Raw genomic sequence first — 22,609 nt, forward strand, 5'->3', positions numbered from 1 at the left:
CCAGTCAACACTTGAACCAGACTTTTTATAATTTTTAAAACATTTAGTTTTAATGTTTCTCAAGTTCGAAAGAGTCTTGGTAAACCATGGTGGCTTATTTGAAACTGGCGAATTACGGCAGAGAGGGACACAAACATCCAGAATAGAGTTTAAGGTAGAATAAAAAAACGTAATATCAACCGACTCATATAAAATAGACCAGTTACGATAACAGCGACTAATTTTAGAAGGCATTGGAGTATTAGAGGGAGGAATATCAACAGTTAATAAAACCTCTAAAGTGGGGTGATGCATATCCTCTGGTAAGCAGAAAGGAGTTGATCTCGCGACATTAATGAGCGAATCATGATTAACAAACACAAGATCTAAAGTGCGATTTAGATGGTTTAAAATGGAGTTCATCTGAAACATAGACAGGTTAAACAATTCATCAAAAAGATAGTTATCAATTGTCGAAATAAAGTAATTTGATCACGTTCTGAAAGTTTCATGAAGATAGTCCTACTACAAACATTATTCAGGAAGTAAACTCTCACACTGTAGCGCAGCCCAAGCGCAGTCGCTGCTTACTACGCAGTTAAGAGAACGCGGGCTTATGCGAGGATGGGGATGCATGTGTAAGTGTGTATATATGTGGGCATAAAAGAAATTCAGAATGATTATAATATCAGCTTGGAGGATTCTGGGTATTTCCTAGTCGAGCAGGCTCGACTAGAGCCTTCTTACTTGTTATACCCTGGACCCATTGAAAATGGGAAATCAGGGTATAATGGTTTTGTTGAAATGTATGTAACGGGCAGAAGGAGGTGTGGCAGACCCCACAAAGTATATATATTCTTAATCAGGGCGACGAGCTGAGTCGATTTAGCCCAGTCCGTCTGTCTGTCTGTATGTTTGAATGCGTCGATTTCAGAAAATATAAGAGCTAGAGACTTTTTTTTTCAAATATCCGTATATATACCGCGAATATCGAGTTTATCTTCAAAAATCGACAAACTTTTTCCGTCATTTTGTTATCGATTAAAAACATTATCGAAAATAAGCTATTTAATTATATCTCCAATATCTTTAGAGCTAGAGTCGCCAAATTTTATGTGTAGACCATATGTACTGTATAGAATTTCGATTTTTGTTATAATTCACCTCCCACCCTTATATCCACCCCTTCACCCACACCTTTGTAAAAGGCGTATTTCAAATACTAGTGCTTTGGCAGATATACACACATTAATGTTATCATCACGATCTGAAAGTTTCATGAAGAAAGTACATTCACAAGAAAAATTATCAAATAATGAAGTTCCCACAGTAAGTCAACACTGCAGCAGTAGATATGTCTGTGAGAGTGTGTAGGTTTTGTTTTGCGAAATGAACAAATTTATTAAATTTAAGTGCCAGTATATGAAATATTTTTATTTTTACTAAATTGACAGATATTAAATGACTCTTAAGTTATTTAATTAAGCGCTTTTAAAATGGGCATGTTGTATTCAAGAAATTGTAATGGTGATTGAATAGCGCCGTGAGCATGCTACCACCTTAACCATTAGATCACTGATAGACTTGGTAGCATAGTTGCACATACAATACTTAAGTAGAAGCTGAAATACTTAAGTATTATATGTGCAACTATGCTACCAAGTCTATCAGTGATCTAAAGGTTAAGGTAGTAGCATGGTTGCGGCGCTTATTGTCTGTTGAGTTGCAAGTTCGAGCCTGCGTCCAGGCAGTGCTTATCATTTTTGATATTAAGCGAACTTTTATATATGTACAAGCTGAATAATATTTTTGTTTATTAATTTTCTTTGTAGATATCCTAGCAACTCTACAGCATATGTTCATCAAATCAGAAATAGTTTTTAAAGTATATAATGTTCCCTACTTCAACTAGTAAAAGCGCGTCATGCCATTTGTTTTGGCAAAACACATGTATGTATGTATATATGTATATACTAGAGTGTTGCATGAGTTTTAGAAAAACGGTTTTCGAATTAACAATGCGCGTCATCAGGTTAGCGCCCCCTTACACTCATTTTCTTTTTCTCTTTACCTATTGCACGCATCTACTTAGTTTTGATAACATTATGATCATATGAGATGTCTCTCATACCCACAAAAAAAAAGCGCGAGTGAAAACCCGTTATGTTTTATTTTCTATTCTCATTTATTTTCGCAAAGAATGCGTCATCAGATTAGCGCCCCCAAATGCAAGTGTAATTATCTTGCTTATTTTGGCAATTACACTCACCAAATTTTTTGTGAAGTTCAAAGTATACGATATATTTATAGTATGGGTAAAGAAACAGTTTTATCTTTGGTTGAAAAATCAAAGATTGAGGCACACTTTGAATCTGGACTATGCTACCATAAAATTTCTAAAAAGACAGGAAAAAACAGAAAACTAATTGGCAATTTTTTTAAAAATAAGGAAAAATATGGTAACAAGTAAAAAGACTCTAGTCGAGACTGCTCGACTAGGAGATACCCTGAACCCTCTAATCTGATATTCTAATCAGTTTGCACTTCTTTTCGACACACATACATACACACTCACGTAGTAGAACGCGCTCTGCTAACTGCGCAGCGACTGCTCTTGGGCTGCGCTGTAGTGTGGGCAACATTATAAGAATTTATTTGTTGAATAATTTAATTTCTAGACGTACAATCTTAATTATATGGTGAAAATTATATGGTGTACACTCTAAGCACACGTCTCTAGTACTTGAAATACGCCTTTTACAAAGGTGAGGGTGAGGGGGTGGATATAGGGGTGGGGGGTAAATTACAACAAAAATCTAAATTATATAAATCACATATAAGTCTACATTTAAAATTTGGAAGCTCTAGCTCTAAAGGTGTAGGAGATATAATTAAATAACTAGCTTTCGATAAGGTTTTTAATCGATAATAAAATATCGGGAGTAGTTATCGATATTTAGAGAAAAACTTGATATGCGCGTGATATACACGGACCTAGGAAAAAAATTTCAAGTCTCTAGCTCTTATATCCTCTGAGATCGACGCGTTCATACATACAGACGGACGGACAGACAGACGGACAGGGCCAAATCGACTCAGCTCGTCGCCCTGATCAAGAATATATATACTTTGTGGGGTCTGCAACGCCTCCTTCTTCCTGTTACATACTTTTAACAAAACCATTATACCCTGATTTCCCATTTTCAATGGGTTCAGGGTATAAAAAGTATATAGGCGGCAAAATTCAAGTGATTTTGCAAGCAAATAGAAGAGCATTAGTTCGGGAAGCTTCGAATACCCATGAATCGACTACCAAGATTAGGGATAAGACCGGTGTTAAGACGAGCTTATCAACGGCCAAAGAGTAATAAAGAAATAACAACAAAAAAAGACACCAGTCGTAATGCTGAGAAAAGAAATATGCAATAATTTTAAGAATTATTTTAAGTATGCTAAATATTGTTTAATAACCTACATTTTAATATTTTATTTTTTTAAGTTTTCTTACTAACACTTTCTTTTCATAGCTTCAATAGTATCACTGACCATATTTGGCTGTGAGACGTGGGCATAGCCGGCCGGACTGGCAAATAAAATACCCCCATCGGGTTGGTGTTACTATTGAAATTATATCGTGTACTTTGTATAGGCTTTTTATACCCTGAACCCATTTTCAATGGGAAATCAGGGTATAATGGTTTTGTTGAAATGTATGTAACAGGGAGAAGGAGGCGTGGCAGACCCCACAAAGTATATATATTCTTGATCAGGGTGACGAGCTGAGTTGATTTGGCCCTGTCCGTCTGTCTGTCCGTCTGTCCGTATGTATGAACGCGTCGATTTCAGAAGATATAAGAGCTAGAGACTTCAATTTTTTTTTAAATGTCCGTAATTACACCGCGCATATCAAGTTTATCATTAAAAATCGATAACTCATCTCGATCTTTTTTTATCGATAAAAAACCTTATCGAAACCCAGTTATAAAATTATATCTTCTACACCTTTATTGCTAGAGTCTCCAAATTTTTAATGTATGCTTATATGCAATTTATACAATTTCGGTTTTTGTTAAAATTTACCCCCCATCTCTATATCCACCCCCTCACCCTCACCTTTGTAAAAAGCGTATTTCAAATACTAGAGACTTGTGCTTTGGAAATTACATGCATATTCATGTTATAATCATAATCTAAAAGTTTCATGAAGATCGTACGTCCATAAAAAAAGTTATTAAACAATTAAGTTCTCATAGTAAGCGCACACTGCAGCCCATGCGTGTTTATGCGTGGTTGCTTGTATGTGTATGTGTGTGTGTATGTGTGTGTGTGTATGCGTTTGTGTCTGTATGCGTGTGTGTGAGTATGTGTGTCTGTATGCGTGTGTGTGTATGTATACCTGTGTGTGAGTACGTGCGTGTGTGTGTGTGTGCGTGTTTCTTGTGTAAGCTGAAAGTCGCGAAAAAGTATTGAAATATCTATTGCTCCAAGGGTTCAGGGGATCTCGTAGTCGAGCAGTCTCGACTAGAGCTTTCTTACTTGTTTAAATTAAAATTGACTCTCGTTTTTGTCAATAGCTTTAAGAAAATAAATAAATAAATAAATAAATAACGTGGTCTACCCAATGGCAGCATGTTGTCTTTTCTGATGAGAAAAATTGAATTTGGAAGGAACTGATGGCTATAATTATTATTTCCATGACCTACTCATAGAAGAACTTTATTTGGAGCGGTTGCCAAGCCGCTGCGGCGGGGGGTGGTGTGGCATTGGTGTAGGGTGCAATATCTTATTACGGCACTTGCAAGCTTTAATTTTTGACATCGCGCATGAACGCATAAGACTATAACACGGGGTTTAAAACTGCTGTTCCGCATTTCTAAAACCTTCTGAAAACTGGCATTAGATTTTCCAGCATGATAATGCTCCAATTCAGACCGCTCGATCCCTGAAATCTTAGATTCAGGGCCAAAAAATTGATCTCATGGAGTGGCTAAAAAAGTATATGAGTCCGGAAAGTTAATCGAAGGTATTGAACACGCTTGGTCAACCATATCCTTTCATTATATTGAAATATTTTATAATTCCACTATTCCTAATCAAATTTTTGAAGTAATTTCAAGCAATGGCGGCACTACGCACTACTTATATTACTTAAAAATAATAATAGCTTAATATACAGGTGTTATTTTTGGTCATCAACTTAATTAAATTGAAATTATCACAGGGGGCGCTAATCTGATGACCAAATTTTTGTTACATTTTTTTTGTACATTTTACAAAAAAATTTATTTAAAAATATTCCCTATTATTATAGTAGCCATTTTTTTTTAAATTTTTATTTTAAAGATTAATATATGTAGTACAATATAAAAAAAAATATATAAAATATATAAAAAATTTAAAGATAGAGCTCTGATGGTTTAAGTTTTATTTAACATTGAGGTTGAGTGTAAAGGGGGGACGCTAACCTGATGACGCGCAGTGTATGTATGACTGACAGAGAATCTAAGCCGAAAACGGGTTAAGTGAAATAGTGCGCTCGTATATGACTCAAGGCAAAATATTCAGCGGAGCAAAACAGAATTGAAGGAGTGGGAGTGTGAGTGCGAGAACATGAGTTGATATTTTCGCAAACAGCCTCAAAAATTCTGTGTATACAGAACAGATTCCATTTTTCCTGCACAATTCCTTGTGCACATAGGGGGAGTAGCCATAGGGAGACAGAAAGAGTGAGGGAGAGAGTAACGCAAAATGAGCGCATATTAAAATATAATCATGTATGTTTGAGCACTCGCAGCTCACTGAGTTTGTCAAGCCAAGTAAATACAGAGTAGAAAATGCATGCAAAAACTCGAGTGATTCGCTTGTACGCTTTGGCATCCTTTTCATTCCGTTTTATGGCTTCATTTATTCTCGCTCATTTTATTGAAGGCCGTAAGCTATGACGCCTTGAGCTCACTCCAATATAAGCTCGTTGTGTTAATTAACATGTCTGATCAGTTCAGAGTGACAATAAAAGATATTGTTTAAATTTATCTGAGGAAGCAGGAAGGAAGGAATTAATATATGTGTATGTACCTTTAATGTAAATATTTTAGTATAAATATTTTAGACTGTATAAGTAAATGAAGTTTTAATTTCATTTCGACCTCTAAAAACATATATCGAAATATAAATTTTAGACATAATGAACCCATTGAAAATGGAATATCTGTATATGATGGCTTTGTAAAAAGTATGTAACAGGCAGAAGGAAGCGTTCTAGACCCCACAAAGAATATATATTCTTGATTAGGGCGGCGAGCTGAGTCAATATAGCCCTGTCCGCCCGTCCCTCTGTTCTGTGTGAACGCCGAGATCTCATGTATACTCGTATATGCCATACACAGTACGAGTTTATCATATTTTTTCAGTAACTTATCCGATTCCTGACTCATCGAGAATTATCAATAAAATGATTTTGTTTGTACAGCCTAATTTGAAAAATTTTAGTCTTGGAAATTTCAGATTTAATGTGCACATACATTTGATGAATACGAAGATATTGTAATTTACTGATTTTGGATACCACGCCCCCAATTTCTAAAAAACGTACTGCAAGTAATAGAGACTTGTGCTTCGGAGAATATATAAATTTGAGCATTATGATCATGTTCTGAAAGTTTCATGAAGATAGGAAGAAGAAATCATCGCAGACACCATAAAGTATATATATTCTTGATCAGGTCCGTATGAGCGTCAAGATCTCTTAAGATATACGAGCTAGAACTGAAATTTTGCATGCATAGTCATGTATACCATAACACTAACCAGAGAACACATAGACGGGACACGCAGTGTAAAGGTTTTTGCACTTTTTTTTCGAGCATTGCGACCCACACAGCTTCGCATTCTTCTGACTTAGAAAATATACGAAAGCACAATCCTTTCGCTTTATGTGCTCGACTGAGATGGTTAATCGAGATGGAGATGAACAAAAGATGCCTCTGTGCTCAATTTTTTGTTGTTGCTCTCTCTCTCTCTCTCTCTCTCTCTCTGCGCTTTGCTCTCTAAAATATGTATATGTATCATAGCTCGCAAATAACTGTTAACACTTTTTCGTTGTCTGAAAAAAAGTGTCTTTCACTGACACAGTCAAAAAAACTCAGACAGAAACTGTTTTTGTCGCGTCTGGCTTAGCTCGCTCGCGCTCTGAGGGAGACAGTTATTTCTGTTTTCGTTTCCTCAAGTCAAACACTGATCGTTTGCTTGAGTTAAATGAAGCAAACGGTAAGTTGCGTTTGTATGGGTAATCACGCGCGATTGCTGCGTTCTTTTTGTATGTATGTATGCGTGTATTTACATGCACACGAAGGCAAAAACATTTTCTGCTGAGTTTTTTAGTCAAAGTGTTTTTGCTGAGAAGCTTTGTGTGAGGGAAAATCGTGTTAGTTTTACGCGACACTCATGTGAGAGCGTCACACGAATGAGTCACTGCATTGCGTCTGAGCGAAACAGATGCTAAAGAAAACAGAGAGTGACGCTCAGAGCGAGACGTGTCTGCACAATTTTTTTTGGTTATGATGCAAGGAAGAGAATAAACGAAAAACGATCAACTCTCATTTGCAAGCTCTGATATGTATGTATGCATGTAAGCATGTTGATACTTTAATTATTGACGAGAAATAATACCCGAGCCTGTGAAAATATGTATACAATTAACCATCTCCATACTATGTTTGTTTCTCGCTCTAATTTATGTACTTTATCCTGACGTGCCAGAAATGATACAATTTCGCGAATATACATTTTGAATATAATTCAACTGAAATATCACAAAAAACACTAAACTGTATTATAAAAAGTGTAGTAGGTATTACCTATCCGTCCGTTTGTCATTAAACTCACGAGTTAGCGATTGCATATTAAAAGCCTTTAGATTACACACGGTCACTTGAGGTTTGACTGTTTATACCCTGAACCCATTGAAAATGGGAAATCAAGGTATAACGGTTTGGTTAAGAGTATGTAACAGGCAGAAGGAGGCGTGGCAGACCCCATACAGTATATATATTCTTGATCAGGGCGACGAGATGAGTCGATTTAGCTCTGCTCGCCTGTCCGTCTGTCCGTATGTATAAACGCGTCGATCACAGAAGATATAAGAGGTAGAAATTTTGGAAATTTTGTCTCCAATAATCGATAACTACTCTCAATATTTTGTTATCGATTAAAACCCTTATCAAAATTATATCTGCTAAACATAGGCTACAATTGTCTAAAAATTGAAAATAAATGCTGGAATAGCAAGCTAGATTATAACAACTAGCAGATATGTTTAGAAATTAACATTTTTTCCTTTTTGCTGAAATGCACAATTTTTTATATTCTACTCAGTATTACTGCATATTTTTATCTCTAAATAAAAATGTGTTTGTTTGTGTATTCAATAATAATATGCTAGATCTAGCCTGAAATAGTCTAAGCGGGTAGGACTAGCTGATAGCAAAAATGAAACAAAAGTTTGAACGGTGCTTTATCGTTTCTTTCGTTCGTTGCTTCTTATTATGCAAGCTTTTGTTTATTTTTTTCGATATGTGCTCTTAGCTAGCTAGTTTCGTTCGTACGCGAAGCTTGGGCTTACTCTATTTAAAAACAAGTAAAAAGGCTCTAGTCGAGACTGCTCGACTAGGAGATACCCTGATCCCTCCAATCTGATATTCTAGATGTTCAAGATAATTACAAAAAAACTAAGTGGTTCGCACGCTACAAAAAACCTAAGTCGCTTTTTAAATGAAAAGTTTAACCTCAGATTTTAGCGAAACCTTAAGTGACAATTTTTACAAATAATTTCAAATTATTAGGATTAGGCACATCTTAATAATGTTCTTTATTTGATTCAAAAATGTTTTTTATTTGATTCAAAATTATTTTTTATTTATAGCTAATTATGAATAAGTTCGAATTTCTTAAAAGGTGCCAAGTATTAAAAAAATATGTAGATCATATGTTGAAAGTTTCATTAAATCCCGTTCAGTAAATAGACGTTAATGAATTAACAAAATCTTTGGCTAATTCGCGAACACACGTGCAGTAGCCACAAAAGTTCTTCCATACGTGTCATTTTTGCTACTATGTCTTCGAACAGGGGACTGGCGGTATTATTAAAGGCGATATACCAGAAATCATATTAGTTGAAGAGCTAGAAAGCTGAAACTGGAATGTAGATCCGCATTGACCACTCAAGATCACGAGCTATGGCGAATATATCTCCGCCCATTGGGGGCGTGGCGAATCGGATAAAACTGTATCTCCTAGAGTTTTAAAGCTATAACTATGCCCCAAAAATAATTTTTACGCCTCTTTAGGGGCGTGGCATATCGAAAAGTACCCTGTATTTTCACATTTTTTGAGCGTAACCATTCAAATTTTGCTCGTTTCAAAAACTGACCAAAAATGAGGTGTCTAAATTGGGAAAACCCGCTTTTGCTACAGTATTAAAGCTAAACTTAGCTGCTATATTGCTGATGGGATGTGAATGAGTATTCCGCAGTCGGTAACGCCCGACTGCAAAGTTCTTGTTATTTTTACTAAATTGACAGATATGAAATGACTTTCAAGGTATTAAATAAAACGTTTAAAAAATGGGCAACGATAACGCAATTTTCTTATGCACTATTTACATGTTGTATTCAAAAATTGCAATTGCGGTTCAAAAGTGCTTTTTTATTTAGTTTTTCTACTTTAGCAATTTATATGCAACTGCACTCCTACATCTAACAGTAGTCTAATGGTTGGAGATAGTGACGTGCATGTGTCGTGTGTTATGCGTTGAGCTCCAATCCCGCGGCCGTTTTAATTTTTTTTAAATTTTTTTCTTATATCTCTAGTAACTCTTCATCATCATGGAATTTATTATCTTGAATTAGCAAACACATACATGTGTATATATGCACTAGAGAGCCAGAAAAACGGTGTGTGAATTGATAATACATAGAAGGTAAGTCGAAAACGGTTTGAACGAAACAGTGGGCTTGTGTGTGGGCGTGCTCGTCCTGAAAACATATTCTTAATGTGCATTAAAGATCTGCATTAATGTATTCATTTCCAAAACCATAGTACTGTACAGTAGTAAAATGCGCTTAAAAATACTGTACTCATTCCTTGCTGTACAGTATATTCAACTGTCAAAAAAATTCTGTACAACTTTTACACTAATCAGTGACTGACAGTAGTAGATGTACTCTTTTTAAATGAGTACAATTTTTGTCTCTTTCCCACACGTTGTACACCAAACTTCTATATGAGCATAGTAAATTTGATTGACAACAACTATAAAGATATTTTGAACTGTTCTGCTACTAATGAAAATGATGCAAACGCAATAAATGCGAATGAAAGTGTAAGTTTTTTAAAAATAATATTATATTTGACCTTGTATATTTATAAGAAATGTGTTATTTTATTAAATATTAGTGTTCGTTTCGTCTTCGTATTTTCATAAAGATAGTCCTACTACAAGAGAAATTATTCAACAATTAAATTCTCATGATATTGCCCACACTGCAGTGCAGCCCAAGCGTAGTCGCTGATAACTGCACAGTCAGCAGAGCGCGTGATATACATGCGTGTGGATGCGTGTGTATGCATGTGTGCATAAAGGAAGTGCAGAATGGGAAGAATATCAGCTTGGAGAGCATCTCGTAGTCGAGCAGTCTCGACTGGAGCCTTCTTACTTGTTTGAAATAAATTTGTAATAATTAAAATATCGGCCATCTTTTTCTTGCATATAACATTTTGATTTTTGTACGCCCCCCTTCATAAAAAATATAATAAAAATAATAACTCACTGTACAGTAAGTTTACTGCACATCAAAACAGTGTACAGTGATTTAGTACTGTTCAGAATGAAATTAAGTGAGAACATAAGCTCCCAGCAAGCATTTGGAAGACTGTTTTAACAGAAATCGTCTTGATGAGTCTTTTTTGAGTCCCCTTGACGATTAAAAAACGACAAATCTCCTGGGCGATCGAAAGAAGACTCATAAATGACCCTTCCATATGCTCAAAGTATGATTGCTTTGAAATACAAAAACGAAATGCAAAGCAATCGCCAAATGAGCATGCAGGTGATTAAAATATGATCATTGCTTGGTTTTGCTTTGTTTCTATGCACTCATATTCTGCTTGCTTGGCTGATCCAAAAGCGATTCTTATCTGAGCTTAGATCTAAGTTAAACGGCACTTTTTCTTAAGCACATGCCGAAATGTGCAAATTTTGTCATTCGATCGTGAAAGTGCAATTGAAGTGCAAGTGCGAAGTGCAAATAAATCAATTATTATATCAAATAAAAAGGTGATTATGTCAGTCGAACAATTGCGTCGCGTGGCCAAAATAGATGCTTTTAAACTATTATTTCCTGAAAAGGAAATAATAGAAAAAAACAACAATTCAAATGATCTTTTGGCAAACGAAAGTTTTGATTATAATCATAAGAGTGCTGAAAGTTCAAGCGACAGTGACGGTGAGTGCTACATTGTAACCGTAATAAAAAGTATGTATTATTTTGGAAAATACTTAAAATATTTTTTATTAATTAATATTTTTCCTTTTAGATATTACTAATGAAAAATATAAATGCACAGACAAAGATTTGAATACGGTGCTACAAAAGCATTTTTTCCATGCCAATGACAGGCTGGCGAAGCGTAGGCGTTTAGAGTAATATAAAACATACATGTAAATAATATTGTAAATATTTTTGTTATTATCTACATTAATTCAATTATTTATGTTAAATGTTATGAATTTCTATTACTGTTTTTGTTATTTTTTGCTTTGAATTTCTATGTTTTGTTTTGAATATCTATTTACTTTTTTTTTTTTTTTTGTTATTTTTTAAGATAATATACACTGCGCGTCTGATGGTTAGCGCCCCCCTTTACACTCTACCTAAAAGCTAAATAAAATCTAAACCATCAGAGCTCCATCTGTGAAATTTTTTTACATTATACTCCATTTATTTCTCTTCAAAATACAAAAAGAATGGCTACTGTAACAATAAGGATTATTTTTAAATAATTTTTTTTTGTAAAAGGTACAAAAAACATGTATCAAAAATTTGGTCATCAGATTAGCGCCCCCTGTGATAATTTCAATTTAGTCAAGTTGATGACCAAAAATAACATCTGTATTTTAAGCGATTATTATTTTTATGTAATGTTAGTAGTGCGTAGTGCCGTTTTTTGTTTGAAATTACTTCCAAAATTCGATTAGGAATGGAATTATAAAGTTGTTCAATATTATTCAAGGATATGGTTGACCAAGCGTGTTCAATACCTTCGATTAACTCTGTCTTTGTACTATAATGCTTTCCGGACTTATATACTTTCCTGACCAACCATCCCCAGACGTTTCCAATAATATCAAGGTCGAGTGAGTATGGTGACCACTCCATCAGATTAATTTTTTGGCCCTGAATGCAGGATTTCACGGATCGGGCGGTCTGAATTGGAGCATTATCATGCTGAAAAATCTAATGCCGGTTTTCAGACAGGTTATAGAAATGCGGAACAGCAGTTTTAAACACGATGTTATAGTCCTATGCGTTCATGCGCGAAGTCAAAAATTGAAGCTTGCAAGTGCTGTAGTAAGATATTGATACCTACACCAATGCCACAACACCCCCCCGCCGCAGCGGCTTGGCAACCGCTCCAAATAATGTTCTTCTATGAGTAGGTCATGGATATAATAATTATAGCCATCAGTTCCTTCCAAATTCAATTTTTCTCATCAGGAAAGACAACATGCTGCCATTGGATAGACCACGTCATGTTTGCCCGACCAAAATTAATGCGTATTTCTTTTCTCAGCATATCGACTGGTGTCTTTTTTTTTTACATTCTGTTTCTTTAAGTAATTAACTTTCTTAATTGCTCTTTGGACCGTTGCTAAGCTCGTCTTAACACTGATTTTAACCCTAATCTTGGTGGTTCGTGGGAATTCGAAGCTTCTCGAACTAATGCTCTTCTATTTCCTTCTGAAATCACTTGATTATTGCCGCTTATATAGTTTTTTCCATAGTTTTCCCTATTGGTAAGAAAATTGACACTTAGTTTTCTGTTTTTCCTGTTTTTTCAGCAATTTTATAGTTACATAGTCTAGATTCAAAGTATGCCTCAATCTTTGATTTTCAACCAAAGATAAAGCTGTTTCTTTACCCATACTATAAATATATTGAATACTTTGAGCTTCACAAAAAATTTGGTGAGTGTAATTGCCAAAATAAGCAAGATAATTACAATTGCATTTGGGGGCGCTAATCTGATGACGCGAAGTGTATATATAGTAATGAAAATTATATTAATAAAAAAATTATTTTCGTTGCAAATTATTGAAAATTTCATTCTAATATGAGTCAGAAATTATTAAATTATGACTCGTGGAAGACTCTTTTATGATTAAAAGATGACTCATGGAAGACTCTTTTATGACTCGTGGAAGACTCTTTTATGTTAAAAAAAAGTCATAAGTGACTTATCAAGAATAATCGCGGCTAGGGTACCATTATCTCCCGACAGAACAGTCTTTTATGATCAGAAAATGATCGCAAATATGACTATTTTCAATCGTCGCGCGAATCTTTTAAGTGTGCTCATTTTTATAATAAATGATTCAAAAGCCCTTTTGGGTGCATCCATGCAGATGTGTAATGTGCATCAACGCTTTCACAGCCTTCCCAAAAGTTTATGAAAACGCAAACATTTTCCATGAACATGGCAAACCCTTGAAATGTGTGGTATACTCTTCATTCAGAAGCGCGCGCATCGCATTGATTTTATCGTACCTTATTTTCGGTGCTCGGGCCACAGGCGACCGAGCCGAGCAAATACGAAGTAGAAAATGCAAGATACATATTTAAAACAAGTCGGCTCTAGTCTCGAGACTGCTCAATTAGGAGATTCTAATCATTCAGCATTTCTTTTATGCACACATACATACACATGCATCTGCAAGGACGCATAAGCACTCGCTCTGCTGACTGCGCAGTAAGCAGCGACTGCGCTTGGGCTACGCTGCAGTGTGGGCAATACTATGAGAAATTGCTTGTTGAATAATTTATCTTGTAGTATGACTATCTTCATAAAACTTTCAGCACATAATCAAATTGTTCAAATGTTCAATTAGGCTGAAAAAACAAAATCAATTTTTCGATTATTCTCTATAAAAAGTTATCGAAAAAATATGATAAGCTTGTACTGCGTATGGTATATATGAGTATGCATGCCAAATTTCAAGTAATTAGCTCTTATAACTTCTGAGATCTAGGCGTTCATACGAACGGACGGACGGAGCTCTATCGACTCAGCTCGTCGCCTTGATCAAGAATATATATACTTTATGGGGTCTGCGATGATTCCTTTTTCCCTTTTCACAAAACCATTATGCCCTGATTTCCCATTTTCAATGGGTTCAGGGTATACACAAATATTTAATATTCTCATAGTAAGTTCTTACTGCAGTTCATGCGTGCTTATACGTGCGGGTGTATAACTGTGAATTGATGTACGTATATGTGCATATGTTTTTTCTTGTGTATGCAGAAAAGAAGTGAAAAATTATTGAAATATCAGTTCGTCGAAGAGTTCAGGGGATCCCGTAGTCGAGCACGCTCGACTAGAGCTTTCGTACTTGATTGTATATAAATTTTAACATTTCGGATGTTTTGATGTTCACATTTAACAAAATATTGTAATGTTTCCTTACACTTTGTTAAATTTAAAGAAAGCGGTTCGAAACACATGCTATTTAGCTTCATTCATAGTTAGTTTATGGAAATTATATTTAAGAGATATATTTAACTGTTTCCTAACCTTATAATTTAACCTGAGAGACATTGTAAGCACTACAATTTTTTTGTTTAACTTCCGCTGTAACTATATATATAGTCTGCAAAAGTTAACAGTTTGTTGGTTATCACTTACCTTATTTCCGCCTATAGCTTTATCACACTGAAACAAACATGTACATATATGTATAAAATAATAATACATTTTCGCTTAGAGTAAATACATACGATATTAGTTTCTTGTTTGTTGATATTGCAGTGATTTGAAACCTGCCCAGAAAATACGGTAAAAGTAATTAAAACATATACGTATATTAAACTGTTTGATTACTTACATCAGTAAAACTTTCGTTTGGATCAGTATCCTTGTTAAGTAGAATACTAGCTGCTAAGACCTTTGCTGTTCCAATTGCATAGTCTTCAATTTCTAACTTTAAGCCTTCTGCTACAGTTTCTGCATTGGCATCAGTTTCGCTACTTTCTACATTTTTCAGCTTCTGTTCAAAAGGAACATATTAGAACATTTTTAATCTTTTGCTGGATTGATAACTTACGATAACTTTTGAGCATGTCGACGATGATAACATAGTGCTTAGACGATTGTTCATAGGGGAGGCATCAGTTGATTTTGTCTCTTTCATGTTAATGTATTCCTGTACCTCACTTTTTGGTTGGCTATCATTGTTTATGGTATCTTGTGAAGTACCCCCGGAACTATTTTCATTTCTATTGTCACTTAGCTCTATGTGCGGTACGACTGCGCCAGTAGATAACTTTTCAATGTGCTCCTCCAGAATGCAGCTAACAGTGACAGTATTAACGGTTCCTGCGACAGGCGTATTGCTTATGCTCATTACAGAGTTATTTGATTGGATTACATGGTTTAAGTGTTGACTACTACTAATTTGATTTTCCTTGCTGGTGATCGCAAGCTTTTCTTGTTGCTGTCCATATGGATCTCCTACCCACTTTTCAGCTTCGGTATCGGGTATACTTGACATTGGCATATTGTAAATCCTATTGCTATTGTTATTTGTTGAATTATTGTTAGTGCTGATGGTGTTAGCCGTAGCCACAATTGTACCTCCACTACCAACATTAACACTGCGATGTTGGTGGTGATTAGATTCTTTTAAATTATTGTTGCTTGCACTTGACAAATTGGAAGGATTTGTGGTACGCAATGGGTGAGGCTGGCCAGTATCAATAATCTTTGGCATTTTCATTTCCTCTATGCTATATGTGCACGTAAGTTCCTCTAAAGCCGAAAGTCGCTTTTCCTTACGCTTTTGTCCTAGCTTAATGGCAAACTATTTACAAATATTAATATTAGAAAAATGTTAAAAATGATAAAAGAATCAGCTAACAGTATATATGTCTTACCTCTAGATCTTCATACGTTTTGAACTCTAATATGGCAAATCCGTCAATAATCTCCTCCTCTAGGACAGGAGACCTAGGCAGTTTGCGACGAACTGGAGGTGGCGGTCTTGGTGGAGGCTTATCGCGCGGAAGAAGTAATGTTGATGACGACGATGTTGAAAGAAGATCTTCATCTAGTGATTCACCTTCGCTATCACTTGGAGTTGCCATCAGACCAGAATTGCATTCAGGAGAATGTGGTGGATTCAATAGCAATGATGCAATGCTGTCCGTAGGTGGTAGCAAATTGTTGCTACCGTTACTACTGCTAGTAAAGTTGCCATTGGAGTTATTGCTATCTTCTCCCATACTACCAGCACTATTGAGGTGATATAACATGCTATTGCCAGGACCCAATGAGCTGCTGCTACCTATCAATATGGTAGGCGCAGTTATAGAACCAATCATACCAGTATTGCTACTGCCAGTAGCAGCGTTTATCCCAAGGCCAACACCCACACCTACAGATCCTCCAATCAAAGTGCCACTTAACGCACTTAAACTGCATCGATTATCGCGCTCTGCCTGCAGGCGCTGGGCTCGTTCACGCCGACGTTTCTGTTGGCGTTGCTGTTTTGTGATTAGACTCAGTTGCTGGCAACTATTGGAGATGCTGCTATTGGCGTGGCCGTTTGCAGTTGCTACTAAAGCAGTTTGAACAGGAGTACATGTTACTGTTGAAGCTGATGATGTTGTCGAGTGGTCTATTGTAGAAGTAATTACTGTTGTGGTTGCCGCTGCTACAATTGATAATTCAGTGTCTGAGTCAAAATCACTTGCACATGGTGCAGGTGCTAGTTGTGCTGGTCCTGTCTGGCCTGAAGAACTATGGGGTGGTGGTGTTGAAGTTGCCCTTATCCCTGCGCTTGAAAAAGAAGCCGGAGCAGGTAGCAAACAGCTCAATAAAGCAGCATCTGAGGACGATTCAGTGACATTTAAATTAGATTTCGGTGGAGGTAGGCTTAAGCCCACAGATGATGTGTTTGATATTGCTAACGTTGCAAGTGCTGAAGTATTGGGAATGTCAACTGGCGCTGGAACACTACTTAGTGGGCTCGCTTCATTTTGCTTTTTATTTTTATTGACACTCACGTCAGCGGAGGGTACAGGAAGAATTTCTTCAACTGATCCTCGCTGTGTTAAAAGATCCACTGACTCCTGTAGCACGTTGCCTTCCGCAAGCGAATTTATTACCGGATTAGCAGTTTGGTTTGTAGTAGTTACATCCATGTCCAATACGTAGTTTTCGCTGTTTTTTTTTTCTTCTAATTTTTGGTAGGATTGTCACTTCTGCTGCACTAATAACTTTCGATTAAACTTTAACTGTTGCGGGTGCAATTAAATTGGTAATCATTCAAAATGAAATCCACGAGGGTGTCCAACGCTGTCATCATATCATGGAATAAATACGCGCTTTCTGTTGCATGGCGAATTTCTGTTGCATGGCGAATTTAAGAAATGATTTTGTTTTTTTTTTTTTTTTTTTTTTTTTTTTTTTTTTTTATATAAGGAAATTCACATTTAGTTTATCCCATTTTCAACACTTGAACCACAAGAGCTGACCGTTTTTTTCTTTAGACAAAAAAAATTAAATAATAATAATAATAATATATATATATATATATATATATATATATATATATATTATATATATATATATATATATATATATATATATATATATATAGTAATCAGTTATGTTGTTAGATGGATAATTCGATAAATATATGTTCTGATTACTATTCACCTACACATTCGACTTGTTACAAACCAAAATTGTGTATTTTGTTACCCTAAATGAAAATTTTGGGGTCCATACATATCCATAACATAAATTTCAATCATTTCCTTTAAACGTGTTTTCTCATTTTTGCACGAGTTGTCTGACTCACATATTTGGGACTACAGGATGTTTTATTCCTTTTTCGTTTTAATTGTAATTCCTTATTCTCTGCTGTCGGCTACAAAAGTGCTCGCGCGCAGCTTGTCCCGTATGTACATATGTATATGAAAGATGTTGTATACAATGAATCTGTAGCAATAGCTATCTCGCTTGCACTTGTCTTTAATGCACTTAAAATTGCGTGATTCCTACGCGTTGAGTACGCAGCAACAGCTACAGAGCCGCACACATCAATACATATAACATACTATTTGTTAAATGTTTGAATTATACAAAATCTTTTATTATGGCATTAGCCATATTCTTTCTTGCATTTATCACTTCACTACTTTAAAATGTATTCACTCTTATGTATTTTAAATAGTGTATTACAACCATTTGATAATTCTAAAACTTTCTGCCAAAAAATCGAACAAGAAAACAGTGAAATAATATTATCGATTTCGGTATTTATTGTTACTCGATTAATCGTTTTCTACTATATTGTAATCAAAAATAGTATGGCAACATAACAGCAATTTAGAACAAACGAATATGATATTTTAACTTGAGAACAATAAGTTACTTAATTAGGTACATACACTGCACTATTAGCGATTTTCCGTGATAGGCGGCATAAAATCCAAAAATTTATGGTGAAATATTAAGAAAATTTTTGTATTCCTGAGTTGTCAACACTCCAATTAGATGGAAATTTTTTTTGTGAATTTTGGGTGTCAATTCTTTCATTGTGGGAACGCCTCAAAGCACTAACCACAGAACACATAGACCGGACAAGTAGTGTAAAGCGTTTAGCGTTAGCATTAGTTCCCAGACCACTTCGTATTTGCTCGGCTCCTCACTTTTAGGGTCGGGCTACGAAAATATGGGAACACAAAATCATTTCGCTTCATGCGCTCGGCCGAGATGGTCGACTGTTGAACAAAAGATCCCTCTGCGCTGACTGTTTCCCTTGCTCTCTCTCTCTCTCTCTCTCTGCTCTCTGCTCTCTCAAATATGTATATGTATGTATGCATGTGAGCACAAGCAGCAGCTCGCGAAAACTGAAATTTCGACGCAGCAAGAACCCATGTCTTCCCTTCTGAGTGAAGAGTATTCCGAACTCTTCAAGCCGTTTGCCATGCGTTTTCGTTATTATTTGTGGGAAGGGTGCGAAAGCGTTGGTGCTCATAATGAAAATGTTTTCGTGTGTGTGCGTTCGCGCGTGTGTGTGTGTGTGTGTGTGTGTGTGTGTCTGTGTGTGCGTGTGTGCGTGTTTCTTGTGTAAGCAGAAAGACGCGAAAAATTATTGAAATAGCTATTGCTCGAAGGGTTCAGGGGAGCTTTCTTACTTGTTTTTATACCCTGAACCCATTTTCAATGGGAAATCAGGGTATAATGGGTTTGTTGAAATGTATGTAACAGGCAGAAGGAGGCGTGGCAGACCCCACAAAGTATATATATTCTTGATCAGGGCGACGAGCTGTGCTCGACTAGATACTACCCTGAACCCAACTAATAAAAATGCCCATTTAGTATGGCTAAAATTTCAATTTCGATATATTTAAAAATATAAATGAAATACAAAACTCACTTAATAAATTATAAAAATATTTTGAAGCAATTAAAAAAATTAACAATCAGTTGCTCGCTTGGGGTTTGGACCCAAATGAATGCGTCACGCCCCTACTTACTAGACCACCTCACTTTTGCAAGCTGCGCTGGCAAAATGGAATTAGGTTCACTGCTGCAGCGCCATCTAGCAAAACTAAACCAAACCAACAGCTGATGTGATTCAAACAATGTTCCAGAAGAAGTTTGAATGTATGGGTGCACACGTATACGATACTATTGTAGCTGCTGCAAGTGCGTTTGTAAATTGGCCAAATATTTGATTATTTTTAATTAATTTATGACTTAATGGAGTTGTTGAAACTTTCAGCATATGATCTACATATTATATTGAAATTTTGAGAAATTAAAAAAAATGAAAAATCATTCCAAATTAGCTACAGTGGTCAGAAAGTCGGATTTTTTGGCATAAAGTCCAATTTTAAAGTTAGAGCCTTGAAATTTGGTACATATTTTTTCTAAATTTTTATAGAATTTCGGATTTTTTTTTTTTTAATTGGCCCATGTCTTCACCCTCCTGCCCTAGTACATTAAAAAATTTTATTAAATATTTTTTTTTTTTAAATAAATTTTTTTATTCTTCCTCGTTGTCTAAAATAATGTTATATTGCTCTTCACAGTCAGATTCGGGATCTAAATTAGAATCCGAATCTGAATTTTCGGGTCGGCGGAGATACTGCCTTTAGAAGATATATGACATCTTGTGGAAGATTTTTCTTTTTAATTCGATTTTGTCTTTTATTCAGACATATGCTTGATATAAGCGGATCTGATGAATCCATTGCTCTATAAAACACATCAGCCATGGTGTTTAGTCGGCTATTTTTTCTTGCATGTGATTTTCTGTCACTTTTGTAATATTTGTTCCGAGCTTGTGAAGCATTTTCGCCTAAACATCCAACCGGAACTAAAGATGAGTTCATAATTTGCCAGCCGTGTACTAATATTTTTTGGACAGTCGGAGACATTGGGTACCAAGGATATATACTTAAGTACATTGAAAATGTGCTCTTACAAAATTCCTTAAGTTGTCAACATCTGTAGAAGGGTTTGATCAAAGTTTGTTACTGATGAAAACAAACGGGTATTAGAGAAGGCTCTTCTAGCTGTGTTTCCGTCATTACTATTGCCACTACCGTTTTGCTTGGGCATGTTTATATGGAGACCCATTTGTTTCCACATCATGTCTTGAATATTCTTTTTTCGAGACATAACTTCAATTTTGTCAGCCTGCTTAATATGCCACTTTCGAATTTCGAGCCTATATGACACATTTAGGACGAATTCAAAAAAACGAATCCAGGCATGCAATGGACTCGCGCCGTATTGAAGACTTTCAGGTCTTGGTGCAAAGTTTCCTGAATAAAAATCTGTAGTTTCCAGAAGCTCTGTTGCCTTAAATCTTTGCAACATTCGATTGCACTGCGGCAAATATTTTTTGACGTGATTCACAAAAATCCTGATTTTTTCAGTAAATATATCCACCTGAGCAGCACTGAGATCAGATTTGTTTACTTTTCCCATTACCCATATGATAAGTGCACTATCATCGCGCTTGTTGTTGTCCCAAACTTCCAGCAACGTTAAGCGCCGAAACTCATATTTGGCTGCAACATGTCAATTTATTCAAAAAGGAACAAAAAGGGGCAGAGGAAACTTATTAATTCCGAATATATAAACATTAATCTTGAACATGTGGTTTTTAGTTGCGCGCTCAAGCGCGCTCAGAACAAGTAATACACCACGAAACACGGCTCTATTTGTTAAATTTCACCTGTAAAAAGACACCAACAACAATTGCACATACACAGCTAAACATTCGATATCTTGACAAACTAACACTGAACATTAATATTAAATACCTGTGCTTTTACTTTCCATGATTAAAATATTCTTTTTCTTTAAACAATCACGCTCAAAACAATGACAAAGCTTAATAAATTTTAACGTTGCATACCGATAATTTAAGCTTGCATTGAAACAGCTGACTTTAGTTGCGCGTTAAATTTAAATGACTAATTTGAAAAAATTTTTAAAAACGTTTTTTTCTTATCTAATGTGTCTATAATCAAAAAATAAGTTAAATTTTCAGTTATGAATACATAAAAAAAATGACTTTATGCCAAAATATCAGACTTTTTGACCACAGTGCAGTGGCATCTGACTTGAACTTGAATGTTTTTATTCGATAAAAACATAACGGGATGATTTATCGAATATTAAAAGCAAACTCGACATCTGCGCTGTATATACGGTCATTTAAAAAAAATTGAAGTCTCTAGCTCTTATATCTTCGGAAATCGACGCGTTCAAACATACGGACAGACGGTCAGACGGACGGACGCACAGACGGACAAACAGACAGACGGACAGACAGACAGACGGACAGGGCCAAATCAACTCAGCTCGTCGCCCTCATCAAGAATATATATACTTTGTGGGGTCTGCCACGCCTCCTTCTGTCTGTTACATACATTTCAGCAAAACCATTATACCTTGATTTCCCATTGAAAATGGGTTCAGGGTATAAAAACAAGTAAGAAAGCTCCCCTGAACCCTTCGAGCAATAGCTATAGCTACACAAGAAACACGCACACACGCACTTACACACACACACACACACACAGAGAGTTGCGAGTTGCGTTTTCGTGGAGTACGGTCGACGTCATCGTGATCCATCGTGGACAATGGCTTGATCTGTGTTTTTCCCTGTGAAAGTGGAAAGAACTGTAGACAACGTGGTTGCTGTGGGCGCAACGCACCCAGCGACGGCAAAAATTATCAAAGACTTATTGCGCGGCGGTCTCGCGGAGGGGGGCAATAGCGTCACTGTTTTTGGCGTCAGGGCTTTCCTCTTTCCCTTTCTTTT

The 22,609-nt window shown here is 35.9% G+C and overlaps 1 protein-coding gene across 7 annotated transcripts in view; it reads right to left on the minus strand.

The window, feature by feature from the left end:
- The window catches only part of LOC6586713 (mucin-5AC), a 71,839-nt gene extending 53,284 nt beyond the window's left edge, over window positions 1-18,555 (minus strand). For 3 of the 7 annotated variants that reach the window (XM_002012287.4, XM_032733377.2, XM_044009378.1), the window contains exons 1-5: window positions 16,188-17,798; window positions 15,359-16,114; window positions 15,140-15,301; window positions 15,033-15,074; window positions 14,941-14,967 (exon numbers count right to left, since the gene is read on the minus strand). In XM_002012287.4, the coding sequence (XP_002012323.2) occupies window positions 14,941-14,967; window positions 15,033-15,074; window positions 15,140-15,301; window positions 15,359-16,114; window positions 16,188-17,456 (2,256 nt within the window). In that variant the 5' untranslated portion in view covers window positions 17,457-17,798. Of the gene's footprint in view, window positions 1-14,940; window positions 14,968-15,032; window positions 15,075-15,139; window positions 15,302-15,358; window positions 16,115-16,187; window positions 17,799-18,118 lie in introns of those variants that run through there. The other 4 variants (XM_044009377.1, XM_015160285.3, XM_044009376.1 and 1 more) reach the window with 4 other exon arrangements.
- Window positions 18,556-22,609: the final 4,054 nt, after the last annotated feature.

Source organism: Drosophila mojavensis, unplaced genomic scaffold, assembly GCF_018153725.1.
Source record: "Drosophila mojavensis isolate 15081-1352.22 unplaced genomic scaffold, ASM1815372v1 contig_72, whole genome shotgun sequence".
NCBI lineage: Eukaryota > Metazoa > Arthropoda > Insecta > Diptera > Drosophilidae > Drosophila > Drosophila mojavensis.